Source organism: Ciconia boyciana, chromosome 1 (assembly GCF_034638445.1).
Source record: "Ciconia boyciana chromosome 1, ASM3463844v1, whole genome shotgun sequence".
Classification (NCBI taxonomy): Eukaryota; Metazoa; Chordata; class Aves; order Ciconiiformes; family Ciconiidae; genus Ciconia; species Ciconia boyciana.
Window position 1 is genome coordinate 7,073,742 of NC_132934.1, and position 20,558 is coordinate 7,094,299.

The 20,558-nt window shown below is 40.2% G+C and overlaps 1 protein-coding gene across 8 annotated transcripts in view; it reads left to right on the forward strand.

Moving 5' to 3' along the window:
* The window catches only part of CELF2 (CUGBP Elav-like family member 2), a 262,119-nt gene that overhangs the window by 190,230 nt on the left and 51,331 nt on the right, over nt 1-20,558 (forward strand). For all 8 annotated transcript variants that reach the window (XM_072857596.1, XM_072857604.1, XM_072857613.1 and 5 more), the window contains exons 5-7: nt 2,389-2,523; nt 14,030-14,109; nt 19,004-19,162. In XM_072857596.1, coding sequence (XP_072713697.1) covers nt 2,389-2,523; nt 14,030-14,109; nt 19,004-19,162 — 374 coding nt within the window. The remainder of the gene's footprint in view (nt 1-2,388; nt 2,524-14,029; nt 14,110-19,003; nt 19,163-20,558) is intronic.

A 20,558-nucleotide genomic window follows, 5' to 3' on the forward strand; every position in this document is an offset into this window, starting at 1 on the left:
TTTGGTTTGAGTCTTTGTCCTTGCACCTAAGCAGGACCCAGGGGACCTCCTTTGGGATGGCGTGGCAGGCATTTGTCCAACTCAGCCAGCAGCTGTTTTTGAGAAGGTTGGGATCTAGTCACCCTTAGGGTAGACCTGCGCACTGTATTTCAAGCCTAAAAGCAACCCAAATGTAAACTGGCTGGTACTAGCTGACACACAGGCAGAAGTTATGAGGTTCATAACACAGAGCAGAAGGCAATGCTTCGACCCATGCTTGGCACCAAGGCTTCCCCCACCCTGACCTCGGTTTGTGGTACGGAGAAATCTGTACCTGGCAGCCCAGCTGGGTCCCTTGCCTCATACCCTTTCCTGCACCCTGGCCATAGTGTGTGGCTGTTGTCGAGGGGACAGGCTGGCCAGGGACCTTCCTCAAAGAGATTACTCAAGGCAATATAGGAATTGTAAGCAGCCAAGTTACAGGCATTCTTTCACCAGCAAAAGTGACTACCTAGACTCTCCTTGTGGCTGTGAGCAAGGCAATTCAGTTTTACTATCCTTAAAACAATCATTAGCAGCATCAAGGCCAATTATATATTACGAATCAGATGTAAAGTTTCATTGTAAAACATATATATATATATATATATATATATATATATAAAAAAATCCCAACTTGCAGGTCTTATTTGCAATCTCACATATTCAGCTCCTGATCTGTATATAACTGGCTCATCCCATGCATTCATCATTTGTTAAGCCTTTCTGGAGGGTTAACCTGCACGTGGAACCTCAATATAAAGTGTGAATGAAAATATTGAGTCTTGAGGAATCTCTGCTGAGAAAAACTTCTCCTGGGTGTTAAATTCACGCCAATTTTCTTGCAAGCTTGTAGAGTGAGAAGCTGGGATTGTAGGGGCTGGTCTCTGTTTTGGATTCTGAAAAATGCACGGTCTTGGTGCTTGCTTGTATAAAAGCTACAAATACTTTTTAAACTCAACGATTCTAAGGAAAAAATTACTTCAAATACCTCTCATGATCAATAAACATGAACCTCTTCTTTTTATTGTTGAAATTATTAAATGCACTTAAAGTGTTGAAGTATAACACAAATAAAATCCCATGAAAATAGATGCAGTTTCTTGTTCCTCAGCTGCAATTTATTCCATTTGACAAACTCGTACTAATACAGGAGAGAGAGTTGGGGAGCAAGCGAAGATTCATTATTTTTTTTTGTAAGCCCAGAAATGAAAATACTTTGTTACAAAAATAATTTGCACAATAATAGAAATAAGTAAGTGCACTGCACACTCTCTGGAGTAAAGCTTTCCTTCTCTCTTTGCTTCCCCGCAAACTCTGACAGTCTGCTCATTAACAATGAATTGGATTTACATGCCATTTCAAGAGAAGAAGAAAGCACTGGTGTATATACTGTATAATAAGCACTTAGATTTTTGGTTTAATATAGATGGGAGGGTAAGTTAACGTTTTTAAGTCTTTCCAGGGTGAATTAAGTTTTGATGACCTATTTCATTTTTGACAAAAGTCCACAGCTTTAGTCCTGTAAATTTGAGATTGGTTAACAGGACTGCACGTGTCCTGCTGCAGCAGTCTAGCTTTTGCTGATTTTGGTGACAATGCAGGCAGGAAATATTCTACCAATAATTCAGGTAAAGCCCCCTTTTCATGGTTTTTTGCAAACTCAGCATCATTACGAATCAAAGAGTTTGGCTTTGGGAAAGCATTATGCAGCCCCCTCGTTAAAGTGATGCTCTAGAATATGCCTTGTGTCCTCCTGGAGGGGAGAAGGCTGTGTCAGTCTGAAAAAAAGCAGGAAAATTTAATGCATTCTTTTTCCAGAGCAGTCGTTACACATCTGCCTTTCGAGTGCCATGCATTAAGTTGGTTGAAATTGAAAGCTCAGATAGGAGCCTCTCTCTCAAAATATTTCTCAGGAATATTTTTCATTAGCTCATATCATTACATGCGCAATCCCTTCTTCACCCTCACCCCTGTCATGATTTCTTTCGTACATGAGGAAGGTGAGGGAATTTGTCTGAATTCAAATCTATGCAAAGATATCTTTACAAGTCTCTCTAACAGAGAATGCTTTTCTCTTAGAAGCCATGATGGGGAGGCATATGCAGAATGACTAAGGCAGCCAATTAATATGTTATATAAACAGCAAGCACCACTAGAAAAAGGAGAGAGAGAAAGAAAATGAGAGATTTGGGGTGGGGGAAGAAGGGGGAAAGGGAGGTTGTAAGTATAAAGTGTTTGCCTTAGGACTTGTCTTCAGTTACAGAGCCAGACTCACATGACTGGAGCTTGGTTTGATGTGGTAATGAAGCATTGATCACAGGAAAAAGATGAAATGGCCTTTGCTCATTCATTATTTTTATCTTCTAGCTGTGGAAGACAGAAAATTGTTCATAGGAATGGTTTCGAAGAAGTGTAATGAGAATGATATCAGGGTGATGTTTTCTCCGTTCGGCCAGATAGAAGAATGCAGAATCCTTCGGGGACCGGATGGGCTGAGCAGAGGTGAGTGTGCAGTCTGTAAAGTCTCTTTCCTTAAGTGCTAATTGGGAGCTATATGTCACAGCCAGGGTAGGCATAGCTGCTGTCTGCAGCTAGAGGTTACGCTGTAATATGTCCCACGTGATGAAGGTATCCACATGAACTTTTCACAGTGACTGAAATTATCACCTTTTATTTCCAGTGTCAGAAAGGTCTCGGTGCCAACATATTAACTTGTGTTATCACCCTGTTTGTCAGCTGGAAAGGTTCCTTTGCACCCTGAGAAAACACCCTCAGTTTTCTGCTCTCACAAAATCAAAGATCCTTCCCTGACCCCATTTCTTCTTTGTAGCATAAGGCCAAAAAAAAAGACCGTAAATGACTGCTTGAAGGCATACAGGGTCATGGGAACTGGCCCACATTGTAGCGCTATCTCCTCTATTCCTGTGTTTTCTATAACTATATGCAAAACATAGGTCTGCTGTAACTCAGGAACACAGAGGTTAGCTTGAACTTGAGAGCTTTGCCTGGACAAAACTTTGTAAAAAGAGCTTTTAAAGCTTATGCCTCTATCACAACCCGAAAACCAAGGCACAAGTGTTAAGCAGTACCACCGAGAGCAGTCAAGCGGCTGACCTGAACTTTGTAAATGAAGTGCTGCACAGACTTCGATAGCCGATGATCCCTTTTGAGTGCAAAAGTGCTTCTGGGGATAGACTCTCTGAAAACACATTGAAAAGAAAAATAAATTTATATTGATGATCCAGGCTGCATATTAACTCCATGGTATATGGACCTGAAATTATTCTCGGAGCGTGAACCTTGTCAAAAAGTCAGTGCCAGGTGGTACCGAGTGGAAAAGAAAATAGTGATAGTCCCGTCTGTCAGTGGGGAAGGATGCTGTAATACTGGCTATGGCCATTTAACAGCACAGGGAGTAAAGTAATTTTAAGTGCGGAGCTGTGAAAACATCACTTCTATTTCTATAGAAGAAAAAAAAAAAACCTAGAAAGCACAGTTTATGCATTTTATTACATTTTCAAAAGCCACAGAAAAAATAAGAATACCCATTTTGCATATAGATATAGGTATAGGTATGGATATTTTCTTTACTTTTGGACCTACTTGTTTCCAGTAGGCTATAGGATCTGCAGTATTTTGTGCAACAATTTGTGCATAGGGTTTTTTGTTTTGTGTGCAGGCCACCTTCTTTAAAATGCCTATAAATTTCAGCAGGGGAACTTGCAGGTATTCCTTTATTTAATGGCACTGCTTGAAAGCACTTACTATACTACTTCTGAATAATAAGGACTTGTTGAAAAGACTCTGACAATAAATAGGGAACCCCAAGAAAATTATGTGCTTACATTTATGCATGCTTAGTCTGCAGTCCCAAAACTTTTGGGGCTGGGATGCAGCAGTCCATTCAGGCAAGGAGAGCCTCAGGATCATGGCATTTGCCTTGGAGAACACTAGGTCTTGAAGAAAGGTCTGAAGAAAGGTCTTCAAGACTAGGTCTTGAAGAAAGGTCTGAAGTTGGTTCCGGCAGCTCAGTAATGAATGTTAACTGATGGAGTCGAGTGCTGTCATTATCTTTCTAGACCCAACACTGAGGCAAAAAAATATTTCTGATTTTCACTGATTTCATTTTGCAAGTAGCACAGAAAAGGGATGATGGAAGACACAACTGGAAAAGGAGCTAAGTAAGAGCTGAAATAACAAGATCTGCGCATCAGATGTTTTGAGCCCCAAAAAGACTTAATTGACTCCTCAGCATCACCCAACAAAGAAATGGATCTTTCCAAATGGATCCATAGAAATCCCACTGCATACTTGCTTTTATTCAACAGACATTGGGCATAGTACGAGCATAGAAAAGCTAATTATGAAATTCAACAGGGTAAGTAAGGTTGGTGGGGTAGTTTTGTTCTGCAGTAAATAGCAATCTCATGATAATCAGAAGCTGAGATTTTTAAGCCGTGTCACCAATGTATCAGGCAGGGCAGAGTCGTCTGCCAGCCAGCAGAGCCATAGAGTTAATGTGCTGCTCTCTCCTGCTGGAGGCTGAAGATCTCAGTCCAGGTAGGTCACACACCAGTAGTCACAGCAGAGCTGTATCCTCTCTGCCATTCAGGTTTATTTCGGTCACAATCACAACTGATATTCTATCATGACCTCATGCATCATGCCTTGTCAAACTTGAATTGCTTTCTCCACACCCATGTTCACACTTGAAAATGAGTTCGGCTGTGCCAACCAGGTTTTCAGGCAGATGTTTATCAGCTTCACAAAACCACCACTCCATGAGAGAAGGCAAAGTGTTGGGAAAATGGTTGGTATTGCAGTTGAAATGAAAAGTGCTAAGGGAGATTTGCAGTGGAAGGAGCTTGGCTGAAAAAGCACGGGGTGAAAAGCTGCTTCACTAAAGCAAGAGGGAGAATTTATACAGTTAAATCTTTGTAACGAGTTCCAATACTTAACGAGTTTTAATTCATGTTACCATTTCCAAGATGTTAATTCCTTTTGCCACAAACAGTATTTGTTTTCCCAGCACCCGTCCGGATGTGCTTCCCTCCCAGACACAGAGGGGTGAATGAAAAATAGTCACTATCTTAGGAAAACACTGTCCTCACCATGCCAGAGCCTTCAGGAACTCGCAGTGCTCACAGCAGTGAGATGGAAATATGGTCCAATAAGCTCTGTTTGGCATCTCTTTTCAATTGCATAACAAGTGCACATCATGGTATCTCGGACAAAAAGAGCTTGAAAAGTATATTCATTGGTATTTATGCCAATTTTCGAGCTTTGTTAAAGGGTTCAGGCAAATAATCTTTATTACCAGCAGGTAGTTGCAAGGAATAGCTCCAGGTTACACTGCTCAGTGGAACAGTTTTGGTTTGTGCCGCTTATTTTTTCTTAGTAAAGAGTAAAAAGCTTTCAGTTGACTTTTAGGCCAAGTCTCCAATACAACAGCAGCCTTACCGCTAGTAAGGTAATGGTCTGCTGTCAACCCATGGGCAGGATGCAGGGTTGGTGTGCCACATGGCTCCAGTAACAAGGAGAAATCCTGTCCTGTGGCATCAAGGGAAAATGTAACACTTTGTGATGAGTGTGATATAAGTGCTAAGATAAAGAGAGAGAGGGAGAGAGATTGAACTGGTTGTTTCTATTGTAGTTTCTAGCCAAGAATTGACAGAACTTTAATAAAGTCGCACCCATAGCTGTCACCACTGATAATGGACCATCAGCGTTTCTACTCCAAATTCCTATTGTCAGCTGTTTGAAACTCATCTGTAAAACGAGACTAAAATAATGATACAAAGCTCTAGTGGTGGAGCAGTATATTTTAAAGAAACTGAGATTTTTTTCCTTGAGACATTTTTTTCTCCACCGTTGTTCACTCCCGCATCTAAGAAATAATTGTTGTTTATATCTGTAACTTGTTATATTCCGGCCAGCTACAAGAAATAGGCAGCAACCAAAAGGCATTGCCTTCCGAAGGCTCTGAGATAGTCCCTGTGAAATTAGTTGGCTGGCAGAGAGTAATTCCTAGCTGTGAAAAATATTAAAAAATAAAAATACCCTGTTGGCTGTAGAGATAAAGAAACCAGGGACTTAACAGACATGGACGCTGGCCTTCACTTTAGCAGGGTTCATGGGACTATCTAAACAAGCTTGCCACTGCCTGTACTATATTCATTATTCAAAGAGGAGGATTCAGCCTGCAGGGTTGTTTAATCCAGCACTTTTTCTGAAGAGCTAAGTATGCTTTACAAAAATTCATGATTGTGATATCATGTGCTAAGCTTCATTATCATGAAAAAGCAGAAGTGAACTGCCTCAGATGATTAAGATTTTAAATCACTTATTGTAAATGGCTTAAGGAAACTTTCAGACCTCCTTACTCCTAGCACTGTGTAATGTCTACATGACCACAGATGCCAACACAGACAGCCATGCAATGATAGCTGGAGCGTGCAAAAATAGCCATAAATACCCAAGTTTGATTTGTAGCTGTGCCACTGATGTGCTGTATTGACTGTAAGTGAGTTGGTCTCTCATCATCTCTCCGTTATCCCATTCCTTAAAATAAGGATAGTGATGCTCCTCTACCTTTGTAAAATGCTTTTTTTAGATCAGTGGATCAATATCTCTGTATCACTCTAGGAATTATTACCATCTGTAATGATGATTTAAAAAATCCTCTTACCGTTATCACAGGAGAACCACACAGCAAATTATTCTGCTGTATTGCTAAGTGCAGATTTATATAACAGATACCAGAAAGAAGTCAACTGGGTTAAAAACCTGAAAAAAAAAGCACTGAAAAACCTGCTAATAACATGTACAGACCGTTGGATATACCATGAAAATTGTGGAAAAGCTCCAAATGCATATTCCTACATCTTCTAGGCTCCTAATTGTATGATTTTTTTAACGAAACATCACCAGGCACATGGGATAAGTGAACATTTCTGCAGACATTGATTACAGGGATTTTTTTTTTTCTTTCTTTGCTTTAAGAGCAAGTTAGAAATGGCATGGAGAGTTATACCATGGTCAGGCAATTTAATTTCATGAAAATCCATTCATAACTTTGAGATTCAGGGTTTTTCTTGATGATTTAGTAAAAGAAGATTAGTATTTGCATCATAATTAATTGCAGTGAAGGGTAGGTGAGGAGATTTTATGCCTGTTCGTTTTTCCTTATAGATATTTACTGCTCCTTCGTGAGCTAAAGTAACGTGAAGTGCCAGCCATGGGAACAGCCTGGATTAGGGGCCGCTTTCTGATTTTGTGTATCAGTGATGGGAAACAAGCACAGTGGAAGTGCTGTATTTTTAGTTGCTCTTCAGAAGCACCTCCATGCCTTAATTCTTTTGCTGTAATATGGTAACATTTTAATTTTTTCCAACCATTATGGCATATTTAATTTTCGTCTTTCCCCGGCTGAATCTCTTTCAAAGCTGGGAAGGAATGAACACGTCCAAGTGACCAGTGTCTCTACTGGCCTTTAGCCAGTAACTGCATCTCAGATCTCCATTACTGCATCTTTGCAGCAATCCCTCCCCAGAGGGAAGTCTGAAATGAAATAATTTACCAGTTTTTATTCCAACTACAGGGTCATTGAGGCACTGTTAGAGAATGTGGTCTTTGGTACGCGTTTGATTCTGGCTTTGTGTAAATTCCAATTACTGAAGTCTGTACTTTGCAGGGTGGTTAATTTGACTGTCCAATTAGAAACGCTTCGAGGGAACCATGAATTTCAGGAAATTTAAAATCTAGAACCTGTCATCTGGTCGATAGTCGAGAGAAGTCAGTAAAGCCAAAGAGATGAGGCATGTTTACAGGATGTGCCTGTTGTTACTGTTATGCATAAACTAAAGAGCTTCACTGTGAATTTTTCAAAACGCTGTACTTGGGCTGAGTTGTTGCAGTTGGTCTCAGACCTGTCCTTGTGTGTCTTAAGCAATACCTAATGACCAGATGTCTGTACAATAAACAATTTGATGTCTTAATATGTACCTGAAATGTATTTTAACCATCATTTGTGTGATGTCTTCATTAGAAGGCTGTTTCCCAGGCTGGTCCTTCCTTCAGACTGTGTTATATTAGCACAGTGTAGAAAAGGGAAAGTCTACTTTGCAATCTCAGGCAGAAATATTTTAACACAACTAGAGCTTATTTTTATCATGTTTCAATTTCCATAGCTTTTTATTCAAGCCTTATCTTTTCTTTAAATAGAGGCTTTCATCTCAGAGGATCCCAAATACTTCTTGCAGGAGTATTTTGGCAGCTTTTCCCTATTATTTCTTCACAGAAAGTGAAGAAAAACCTTGTTTACGGTGAACAAGGAAGCTGTAGTGCAACCATTACACCACCAGCTGCGCAGCCACCATACGTAGTACTGCGATTGCTCAGATGACTTGGAAAATCTCTTGAGCCTTCTTGTGTGTCAGAGGGGTCACTATATATGTTTTTAAAAAATTGATTACATCTGCCTTTCTTTCATCTCCAGAACTTTATCGCCATGGTTTTTAAACTTCCATTTTTAACTCTAGGCCTAATTAAAAATTGTCTAGGGGTTTTGCATCTCCCTTTGTCTTCATTGAGGGTTTGGGGGCTTTAAAACCTCTGGTAGACCATGGTAGTTTTATGTGGGAGGTTTCTTGTGTAGGTATGAAATCCAACCCCTTACCTTGAGGCCTCCACACTTAAAAATGTTCTACTTCACTTGCAGCTCGCAAATATTGATGTTATGTTACACTGTGCGTGAACTGCTGACTAAACGTTTCAAAACAGTCTATGAAAGCCTGAGATGAGAAGAAGCGAGTGAAGCAGGCGCTGAAATGGGGCAGTGCTGAGCTCTTTTAAATATTTCAAATAATTTAATCGCTGGAGCAGTGAGCCCTATGTTCAGGACAGCACGGGTCGAGGAGGAAGCTTTTTTAATTTTGCAGCCTTTTCAAAATTCTTTTTCAGTTTGGGCTGAGAGGGGGCTAAGGACCAACCCTCTGAGTTTAGATGTTCTCTCAGCCGAGATGGCAAATGTGATAATGTGCTCCAAAATCTCCTCTGTGACAGGGCTGGGTGCCTCCCTCCGATTCTGCCTGCAGGACGAAATTACGTTGAGCAGCCTTTCCCCAGTCAATCATTTATCTGGTGTAGGGGGTGAGAAGGCAGCCTTGGAGAAGGAGCTAAAACTTCTAGACCTCCTTTCTCCCTCCCCTTTTGTTTCTGTTAGTGATCCCTGACATTTTGAAACCAGAGGTGATAAATAAGGTGACTTGCAGGTTGTCTGTATTTACAAAAGGACTTTTTTTTTGTAGTTAGGTAGCTGGTGGTACAAAACGAAGTAATTTCAAGGCATTGGCTATAGAAATATCCCCCTCTCCACGTTTTCTCTCCCAGAGAGCTCCATAGCTCCAGTAAGAAGGGAGTAATTGAAGTATTGGGACTCAGTATGGTACAACAGAAATAGTTTGCTTGTAGCTATTGGTCTGGAAGACCTCGGCCCATAGCACTACAATCAATGCAGTGTTTCATAGGGTGAGGTAAGAGGCCACGGAAATCTTTCTTGTTTCTTTGCACCATGAGGCATGAAATCTGATTAGTCTTGTCCTCTTATAATTGTGATTTACGGTCCTAAAGCTGGCACTGTGTTCCCAAAAGACCACCTGTATCCATGAGATACAGTGAATGAGAGTATGCTGAAAAGGGTTTTCCCAACCCCTCAGAAACCGCTGCAGCAAGAGTACAGGATGGTCCAGGCAGAGCTCATCTGGCTTAAACAAGTGAAATCCAGTATCCTTAGACACCAACTTCTGGTTAAATTCTAGGTGCCCAATGAAACCATCCTCCTAAAGTGCATATGTACCCCATATAGGAAAATAAAGGTACTGCCGTTGACTGTGCAGAGAATATAAGCATCTCAGAAGAACAGCTTTTCCAAATACCTAAATTATATATGCAAGTTCAGTGATTGAGTTAAGTGGACTGAATCCTATTATACAGGCTTATAGGCAGTGTGGCAGTCTGGTCATGTAGGAAAGGATGCCATGGTTCACAGACAATAAAATATATAGGATCTCATGTTTCACACATAATGAAATATATATGCACACATAATAAATGTACAAATTTTGTGTGTGAATGTCCAGGTTTGGTAGCTGAAAAAATAACCCTTGAATGTGAATACCTGTAGCAATGTCTGGAAAGATGGTTAAATTAGCTAGCATTTACTTGGGGTGCTTGATGGTAACAACTGAAGGTCGAGGTTATCAAATAATTTAGAAATAAGGTTGTCTACTGAATTTTTACCCGGGTTATTGAGGCAAATTGGGTATTTACTGTGCAAATGGCCACTGTCCATCGGTGGGAAATGGCCTGCCGACTGGAGATAACAAGGGGACCTAACCTTGTAGCCTCTGGCTGGCAAACCGTAATTAAAATGCAGTCCTGTCTTCTCTGTGGAATTCTGTTTCCAAACACTCATATTCAAGCTGCATAACCTCATTCATTAGGCATTCCCCTTGCCCGGAGAACAAGTTTCTTTTACATGGTAGCTTGCTATATGGCTCTTTACAGAGATCTGCTACGAAGGTCTTTTCACTCCACAACAAAGGCAACGGGATCCACGCAAATGGATTTGGGCTGAGGAATGAGGAGGGAGAGGTTTTGCGGTAGCATTGCAGTAGCATGTGGTAGCATGGAAGTCCCCAACAGCTGAGCTTTGTGGTTAAAAAGAGAAAAAGCTTAAGGGAGGGAAGAGAGAGTCTGCTTTATCTTGAGAGGAGCACAGCTTTATTTCTCTGCTGATTCACATTTCTTTTGAGACCTGCTAATTGCAACGTCTCTCACTAAGTTACTTAGAGCAGTACTGCTGGGTAGAAATTGTGATAAATGCATAAACTGTGTCTTATTGATTTTTGTTGACATTTTACATGCTTCTTATGCATTCTAAACCTCCATTCAGTAATTGTCACTATGGTACACACTGGATAATGAGAGCGAGAGAAGTGAATGAAGCAGTTGCTTGACCATTATAAACAATATTATTCAAGGCTCTGTATGGGGTTTCTTAGAATCATAGAGTCATTTAGGTTGGAAAAGACCCTTAAGATCATCGAGTCCAACCATAAACCTAACACTGCCAAGTCCACCACTACACCATGTCCCTAAGCGCCACATCTCTTTTAAATACCTCCAGGGATGGTATTTAAAAGGATGCCACTTCCCTGGGCAGCCTGTTCCAGTGCTTGTTAACCCTTTTGGTGAAGAAATTTTTCCTAATATCCAATCTAAACCTTCCCTTGAAGTCATGGTGCAACTTGAGGCCATTTCCTCTTGTCCTATTGCTTGTTACTTGGAAGAAGAGACCGACCCCCACCTCACTACAACCTCCTTTCAGGTAGTTGTAGAGAGCGATAAGGTCTCCCCTGAACCTCCTTTTCTCCAGGCTAAACAACCCCAGTTCCCTCAGCCGCTCCTCATCAGACTTGTGCTCTAGACCCTTCACCAGCTTCATTGCCCTTCTCTGGACATGCTCCAGCCCCTCAATGTCCTTCTTGCAGTGAGGGGCCCAAAACTGAACACAGGATTCGAGGTGCGGCCTCACCAGTGCCGAGTACAGGGGGACAATCGCTTCCCTAGTCCTGCTGGCCACACAATTTCTGATACAAGCCAGGATGCCATTGGTCTTCTTGGCCACCTGGGCACACTGCCGGCTCATATTCACCCGGCTGTTGACCAACACCCCCAGGTCCTTTTCCGCCGGGCAGCTTTCCAGCCACTCTTCCTCAAGCCTGTAGCGTTGCATGGGGTTGTTGGGGCCCAAGTGCAGGACCCAGCACTTATCCTTGTTGAACCTCATACAGTCGGCCTCAGCCCATGGATCCAGCCTGTCCAGATCCCTCTGTAGAGCCTTTCTACCCTCCAGCAGATCAACACTCCCGCACAACTTGGTGTCGTCTGCAAACTTCCCTGCCCTCCCGTATATCTCTATTTGTGTTCATCCCCCATTGAATTTTCAGGAAGATAAATGAAAACCCTTGGTGTTATTTCTTCTGTTAATGATAATAACAGAAATGTTTTTAAGAGAGATTACTTTGAGACTGATGGTAAATTTGGGCCTCTCTAATTTTAGTGCACAGCAGCGATATGGAATCTAGTGGAGGTACTGTAGTTTATTTACCCTTTTACTGCACATTTTGTCTAGATTGCCGTGCAGAAAAGCTGTTTTGTTACATCATTTTCTTTGACAGAAATTTGTTGCTGAATGAGAATAGTATAGCAACACGTAGCATGGCTAAACAGCAGTAAGATATCATCAGCTGTTACGTTACCCGAGAAATATGTAGAGTCACAACACTGCTGTGAAGTTTGCGTAAAAGAATTCTGACTTCTGATTTTATCATGCTCACTTATCAGTCAGAGGTACGTAAGCCAGCTTAGGTTCTCTTGTATCAAGGGCCTTTACATTAAAGAGAAAAAAAAAAAATACCGCATGATGCAAAAATGCATTGACTTTATTTTCATGACTAGATGTAGTGCTTTTGGGTAATGATCAGGCATTGCTTTCTCTTACTGTTGTTTGATGAAAATGTGAATACAGTCTTGACTTGATAATCTTACCAGGTACACATGGAGCAAAAAAGAAAAGGTATTTTATGCCTCAAATTGATTTGCATAAACCAAACAATCTGTTGCTTGTTGGATTGCAAAATGGTTTATTTTGCCCATTGGCCACAGGGGCAACAATATTGTATTTTTGATGCCAGAATGTAGCTTTCATGCATTAGCTCTAAAATGACAATATGCTTTAGCCTCTCAGTGCTTAGATTTGCTTCATTTGGAAATCTTTTAAGTAGTAATAATAATAATGTTTTGAGGAAATTGAGTGGAACGCTAAATTATTCTCTGAAACCTAAGTTCAAACTGTGCAAGGCTAAGGGAGCTGAAAATCAATGCACTTTTAAAGTCATTAGAGATCACAAGTGAAATAAGTCTGTGTTGCTTTAGCTAAGCTTTTAGTGTGCTATGGTATTATTACAAAATCAGCCTGAATCTGCATTAATTTCACAGTCTTTTTCTTTAAGATGCCCAAGGGTGCATGAAGAATAAAATGTAAATCTCAGAAGGCAATGTTTTTATTAGTCAAAAGGGCAGTGAGTCATGCACTAAAAAAGTTGACCTGTACGATGCCCAGTGTAGGTATGACTGACAATAGTAAAAGGGTGGAAAAATAGCCCAGGCATTAGCCTACTGGCTTTTCATTATGATTTTAAAGGCTGAGGAGGGAGAAAAGTGATTTTGTAGTTATTCATGCACATAGCTTCAGAATTGTTCAAGTTGTGGTAGCTTTCATAGATCAAAGAATTATACTTGTACCTCGGGCTCAGAGAAACAAAAATCATAAAGATTTTTATTTTTAATATATTATTTTCTTAAATGTTGAGATTCCACCTAGATTACTGAATTTTGTCTGATTCTTTTCACACTTAGTCACAGGCTACACAGTGGAGTTTTTCTCATCCTTATTTGTATGGTTGTTCTTGGTGCATCACGGAAATATGTGACATTATGGATTCCTTTATTAAATTCCCAGTTTAGCTGCCAGTGATGCCAGTCAGTTATTCACTATCCACAATTTACCTGCACAAAAGCCATAGCAAGCAATTGTTAATGCATGGCCTGAATAGACTAAACTATGCAATCCAAACTCTATGTAAAAAAGCCTTACTTATTTCAAACCCTGTGGCTAAAAAAAGAAAAAAAAACCCAACCAAATTAAAGGAAAAAACCCCTTCTCCTCACCCATCCCCACCTAATTTTTTTTCTTTCATCTATGGTCAGATTAGCAAGTCAGCACTGTCAATAAATAAACTAGAGAAGTTGTTTATTTTTATGTACTACTGAGAACAGTGTCGTCTTGTGGCCGTTCTCGTAGACTGTGTTGGTTTAACAAGCGTCCAACCCTTTTGTCTTGTTGTTTTTGTCTTTCCTGCTCCCTGTCCCCTTGTTCCCACAGGCTGTGCGTTTGTCACATTTTCTACAAGGGCAATGGCACAGAATGCAATCAAAGCCATGCACCAGTCTCAGACCATGGAGGTACAGTACTGTATCATTTGCCCTTTCTTTGTTTTCTTTGTGCAAATGATTGCGAATGGTAAAGCCATGCTCTCCTGGACCAGATCAGACACATGACAATCACAGATTTAAACTTTTTACCGACTCACTCTACCTCTCTTTGTGAAGCATATTTTTCTTAATGATCTGAAAGCGCACAATAAGGTTGCTGTGTGGTATCCAAACACGGCTCTTGATCCTGTTTTCAGTGGCATTCAGCAGAAAATAAAAAAGCTGTGAATACCACTCCTCAGTCATACTCAGAGTATATCTGATGAGTAAATTAACTTTAATTTTAACACACATACCCCCAAAGAAAAAACTTAGTTTCTTCTAAATAGATTTTTAAGTGTTGTGGTTTGCGCTGCTCTGACAAAAAGCCCAAGAGATTAACCTGGCCACACTGCGTTACTAGTGCATGTGTTTTTCTGCAAATAGAATCTCTTTTTAAGTTAATATAATTTCTCCTTCTTCATGTAGCCAATAAAAGTGCTAATGGTGACAGAGCATATCGAAGTGTGGCACTTCCTGCAGAGCACCATCGTGGCTGGCCCCTCACAAGCAATGCTCTTTATTTCCTCCCAAAGTGCCTCTGTGGCCTCGTATTTTATCATGATGAGCAACACAAAACTTTAAACCTGTTCACTTAATGTGAATATAGCTGCAGGCTAATGATCCGTTCATTGGAGTGGTTATCGAATGCCACGGCTTGTCTGGCAATCTCAGAACTTTTTTCAGTCTGTGATTTTTGTCATGGTCTTTCAGAATTTTGCACAAAAAACCGCACAAGTATGAAGTCTTTACTTACTCTGGATCTTCTAGCTTATCATTGGAGAGTGCATGTTATACTGTATTATGTATACTGTATCTTCGTGTAGTGATGATTTTTCTCAGAGGTGGCATTGATGTTATGTGCACTTGTTTCTTTTTTTATTTATTTTTCCACCAGGACGTTTTGATTTTTTTTTCTCAGTGATTTTTCTTTGCAATGCTCTAGTCTCCCAAAGCATGCTGGGTGCTAAACAATCATTATTGCGTCATGTCGTTGAGCTGCTTTGTGTAACGAGCCAAGGGGGGAGACCAGGGGTGGGAGGGTAGAGAGAGGAGAAGAAGAAGGAGAAGATAAAAATCAAGCCAGTGCATGAAATGTCACTAATTGTTTCCTGTATACTACAAGTAATGATACCGGCATTGCAAAGCTATTGTCTTTCCAAACATCACGTTTGAATTTTGTTGGGCTTCTTTTATAATCGATGTTATTTTCTTTTCAGTGCAATGCATTTTTAGACCCTGAGTATACAGTTTTAGATGAGAATCTGCCAATGAGATGAGAATAATTGAAATGATCTTTACTAGAAAGCTGATGTTATACAATCTATGCAGTCTGACAGTATATTGTGAAAAAAATGCCACTTTGAGTCTCTGAAATAATACTCGTAGTAATTTGTCTGCCATGCACTGCTCCATTAATTCAGATCTGTATGTTTTGCTGGGTTTGATTCCAAGTAAAAAGGAAATGTTTATTGGTGATACTGTTTTACCTATATTTTTCCATGTGTTTTAATGTATTTTTCTGTCTAGCAAAATGAATTTTACACAGCTCTACTTCAGAAGATGGTAAAATTAAAGAGATAATACCTACCAGACAAATTCTCCCATTCTTCTGTTGTATGCAGTACTCCAAAAGAGGCTGCGTTTTGATGTGATACTCCTGTTGACAGTAGTTCTATAGAATAGTTACTCTTGGATCAAAATGCTTCCCAACACCTTTAGAGACATCATCAATGAGATCCCCAACTTGGCAAGGTGATTCCAAATATTTTGCGCTTTGCACATCTGGGTCTTTGTGTCAGTGGAGCTTAGGCTGAGAGTCCCTTCTTGGAGAGAAGCAGTACACCCTCGAGCTCTGTGCGTGAGGGACTCAACAAAGTCTGTACATCCTCTCTTGTCAACACAAAGAAAAATAGGAAGGCAGCACCAGCTGTTGGGAAGAAAATGTCCCTAATGGGGTGGAGATACCATGCCACTGAATGAGCAAGGGAAACTCACCTTATGTGTGTGCTGGGAGCTTCCTCTCAAGGTAGAAAATGGAAGAGCATAAAACAGAAATAATTTTTTAAGCAAAAAAATTTTGCTCGCTTTTGCCCATAGTCTTCTAGTAAAAGGTTAACTTGGGTTAGCTGGTGTTAAATCTCAACTCTCAGCCTGAAAGAGCGCTCCTTGGACATTTTTGTTTCATGTTTTTTTGCAAACAAAAGTGGGCTGGGAGGACAATTACATTTCAACCCAATTACTGCAGAATTTTTTTCTGATTTCATTATTTTGAGTTCTTTGGCACACATCGTTGACTGAGATAAATTTTCAAAGTGGACTAAGAAAGAACAATGGGGATGTTAATATCCAGATGAGCACGTCTCATAGAATAATGAATTCTCTTACTAGTCTTTCCACCTGACTTTCTGACCTGGTTAAATCAACTGATTTTAAAAACATAATTGCTGCTCTAGAGTTTTTGCTCTTCTATATCATTTCTGTGGATTTTTTTTTTTTTGTTTAAGGCACTCAAATGCAGTACCAGTAGAAGACACTAATTTGTTATCATGGAGTAAATTTGATGCAACAATAACAAGTCTTTTCTCATATAGAGTCACTGCCACTTGCTACATATAATTTCAGTCTTCAGAATGTTTGCTCTCTTGAAAATGATGAAGCGATGAAATATAGAGCAGACAGTGAAAAAATGAATTATAGATTCATAAATTGCAGAGATATTGTTTTTATACAATTTACTGACATTTAAGCATTCATAAATATGATGTCAGCTGTAGTGTTGAGTGCTGAGCTGCTGAACTGAGAACTGAAATAGCCATATAATATTTCTTCCTTTGAAATTGATTTCTATTTCTTTGGAAATAGACTTGATTCTCCTGTACATCTAGGTAGAATGCAGTAAGTTCTGGTTGTTCTTAGCCCATTGCTACCAAACCTCATATTAAGTAGAAACAGCTTGCTTTTTTTATTAGCAAAACCAGAAAAAATTCTCTCACACCCTCCACCCATGGCCCCTTTTCCTTTCTTTTTTTTTTTTTTTTAAGAGTCTTGTGTTTAATATTAGTGTAGAAATCACTAGAGAGAGGTAATTGTGTAACAGGCTGACTCCTTCATAATCTTTATTTGATTGCTGGAGTGGTACGTATCTCCTTTCTTCCTCATTGAAACATTGAAAGACATTTTTACAATGAAACGCACAGGAAAGGAGTTGGAGGTGGAATAATAAATCACAAGTGATGATTTTCTGGGATAATTCTAAAAGAACAGTATTGATGGGAGATCTTCATACAAGAGATATTATTATTGTGGTTTATTTCATCATTTTGTCTGTTGATTGTGAATATTCTTATCATTTCTCCTGGTGTGAGGTTCTTCAGAGAAAAGGTACATGGCTGCTTTTTGTAAATAATAGAGGAACTTTTCTGAAGATGGTCACAGTGTTGTGAGAGCAGCCATGGGAAGAGTTAGGTTAAGTATAACCCCGCTCCCCATCCCACGCTAGACACTTCGGCTAAAGTGCTGCTGTGTTTTTTGGACTTGAGTCACCTTTCATTCCTACTATTGTGTTCAGATTGAAGTTAGACAAGAAATTAGTATAACAAAGCATGGCGGGTGGAGGGAAGTTATTCATTGGATCCTGTGAAGTTGGAAAACAGTATGCAATGGATTGACAGTTTCTATGACTCACAAAATGCTTGAATTAATTTGAAGAACTGAATCATTGCAGTATATAGTTTGCTCCCTTGATTTGAAAAAATGAAGACTTGAAAGGTTAAAATATGAAAACATATTTTTATATGTTACTGGGGGAAAAAAAATAAGAGTGAGAGCGACAGAGACATCTTTCATGCCCACATGTCTCATTCTCTCAGTGACTTAGCCCAGGAACACCCAATCTGAAGTCCAAGGGAAATATCCAGCTTACCTCGACAGTCCATCTGGTCCATGACCTCCTACTTCTTCCCAAGGGTCCCTCAGACATGGGTGAGGAGTAGGCTGCAGACCTCTAGTTCTTTCTTACAGCCTCCCTATTTCCTAAGGTGTCTTACAGCCCTCCCATATCATGCAACAAGAGGCTCATAGAAGCAATAGAAGAAATGGTGGCAATCAGGAATGGGATGCTATCACCAGAACTAGTCACTTTTGGTCTGCATCCTGCCCTTTGTTCACATCTCAAGGGTGCTTGATACAAAGCGTGCCTGGGAGCGGACTGCAGGTGGGTGAATTGTCCTAGCAGCATCGCCCTTTGTGCTCACTTGGGACTGGGGATCCTTGATATGAAAAGGACTAGTGACCCACTGATGATGGGCGCTGCAGTAAATCGGTTGCTGACAGGCTGTTTATGTAGGATACACAAGCCAGCTGCACCGAGCATGACCGCACAGCCAGACCGTGGTGGCAGGGCAGTGTTGGCTGTGTGGTCCCTGGCAGCAGGGAGGTTGGACACCTCTCCCTTTGGCGATGCCTTGAAAACAGACTGCAGACAAAGCATCACATCCATCTCATCAGCTGTGAAGCTTAATTAAAGAGGACTGGTACACTTCGTTGTCTCTGGCAACAGTTTTGATAGCTGGAAGGAAAAGAGAGCCTGAGGAAAGGTGCTTTATAAAAAGAACTGGGGAATCAATAATTTCTCCATAGCCTCTTTTCCTAAGAAGCTGAAAATCTTAGTCCTTGCGGTCCTACATATGCCAATCACAAAGAGAGGGTGAGCGATCAGGTCATGCCATTGCCGGTGGCCCTATGGGACATGGCTGAGCTCACAGTGCGAGGGTGACTCGGTGTGATTTAACGCTTCTGTCTTTCCCGATCTGTCTAACCACAGGGCTGCTCTTCGCCAATCGTGGTGAAGTTTGCCGATACCCAAAAGGACAAGGAGCAGCGGCGTTTGCAGCAGCAGTTGGCACAGCAGATGCAACAGCTCAATACTGCCACTTGGGGAAACCTCACAGGTCTTGGAGGACTCACACCACAATATCTAGCTGTAAGTTCATTTCAGAGGCGGTGGATATATTATGATGTATTTATTTTTAGAACCATGGTAAATCAGCTATAGTAAACTCCCTGCAATAAATTGCTAAGTCCTCCAGGATACATAGCATGTCTTCTTCTATATAAAAAAATCTGTATGTTTATCACATGGTCTAAAAATAAATAACAAGGAATAGAATTTGAATAAACATTTCAAGATGTGTCAGTGCTGTCCAAGGCAAGCATTTAAAGTTTACTCATGCTGCAAAATAAAATTTGATTCCATTAGTTTTATTGTTCTTTTGAATGTTAGAGTCTCTTTTTTATAGCTGGAATAAAATTTAAGTTCTTCCTTAGGGGAGGACAGATAGGCAGCTGAACACTGTAGGGGCCATATCTGTATGGTGCAGCCTCTAAACCAGAATGTTGTGGTTCAAGCCTCTAATTTTCCACATTTTCATTTGGAAATGGCTTTCACTTTAATGCGTGGTCTTGTCAATGCTAAACATGCGTGGTTCATACTACCTTGCACAGAAAGTGAAGGTGGCAGGGGAAAGCAATTTGTTTCTCATAAATTTAAAATGGTATTTTCCTTGGTCCATTTGTAAGATGAGAAAGAGACGTTAGCTGCTGCCTCTGTTGGAGCAACCTGAAATCCACAGCAACGTGTCTTAGGTCCTAGATGGCCAAGAGAGACTCCCCTGCAGCACAGCTGAGAGGGAGCCTCTGCTTTTTGTGGCTCTGGAGTTGAGAGGTCTGGTTGAGCAGCTTTTGGATAACTTGGGGAGTTCCTGATGGTTCCAAGTTAGACAAATAGATCCATCCATATATAGGTACTGTGTATGCATAAATACATAATTTGTATGCATACAATGCTTTGGCATAGTGATATAATTATAAACAGCAATTTACCTGGCAATTAAAAATATATATTAGTACTGAGGTAGGCTAATTAATACTGAGGTAGGCTAAATTGTTATATACAAGTACCAGTTTAATGAGTATCTGTGTGCTTAATTCATAAAGATAATAAAGAAAAAACTGAATTCAAGGGTGTGGGGGAGAATGGACCGTGATTGACAGAGATGAGTTATGGTAACTACTAGACTACAGAGGGTTGTAATTAGTCACGCTATGTTGGTTTAAATAGATTTAACACCTGGTTGTTAAAAAGAATAAATTGATTGTTTTAAAGCAGCAATGTTATTGAGTTTCCCTTGTGTCTCTGTGTTTCTTAATAGAGATTAGACATTAATATGGATTTACAGCATTGACTCTAGGGATGTTCATTCCAACAATAGATAGAAGCAAGAGACTATATAAATGTAAAGGAAAGCATAAATACTCCAAATGTGAAATGATAGCTCATTTTAGTTTTATCTTCATTTGTTACATTAATGTCAGATAGA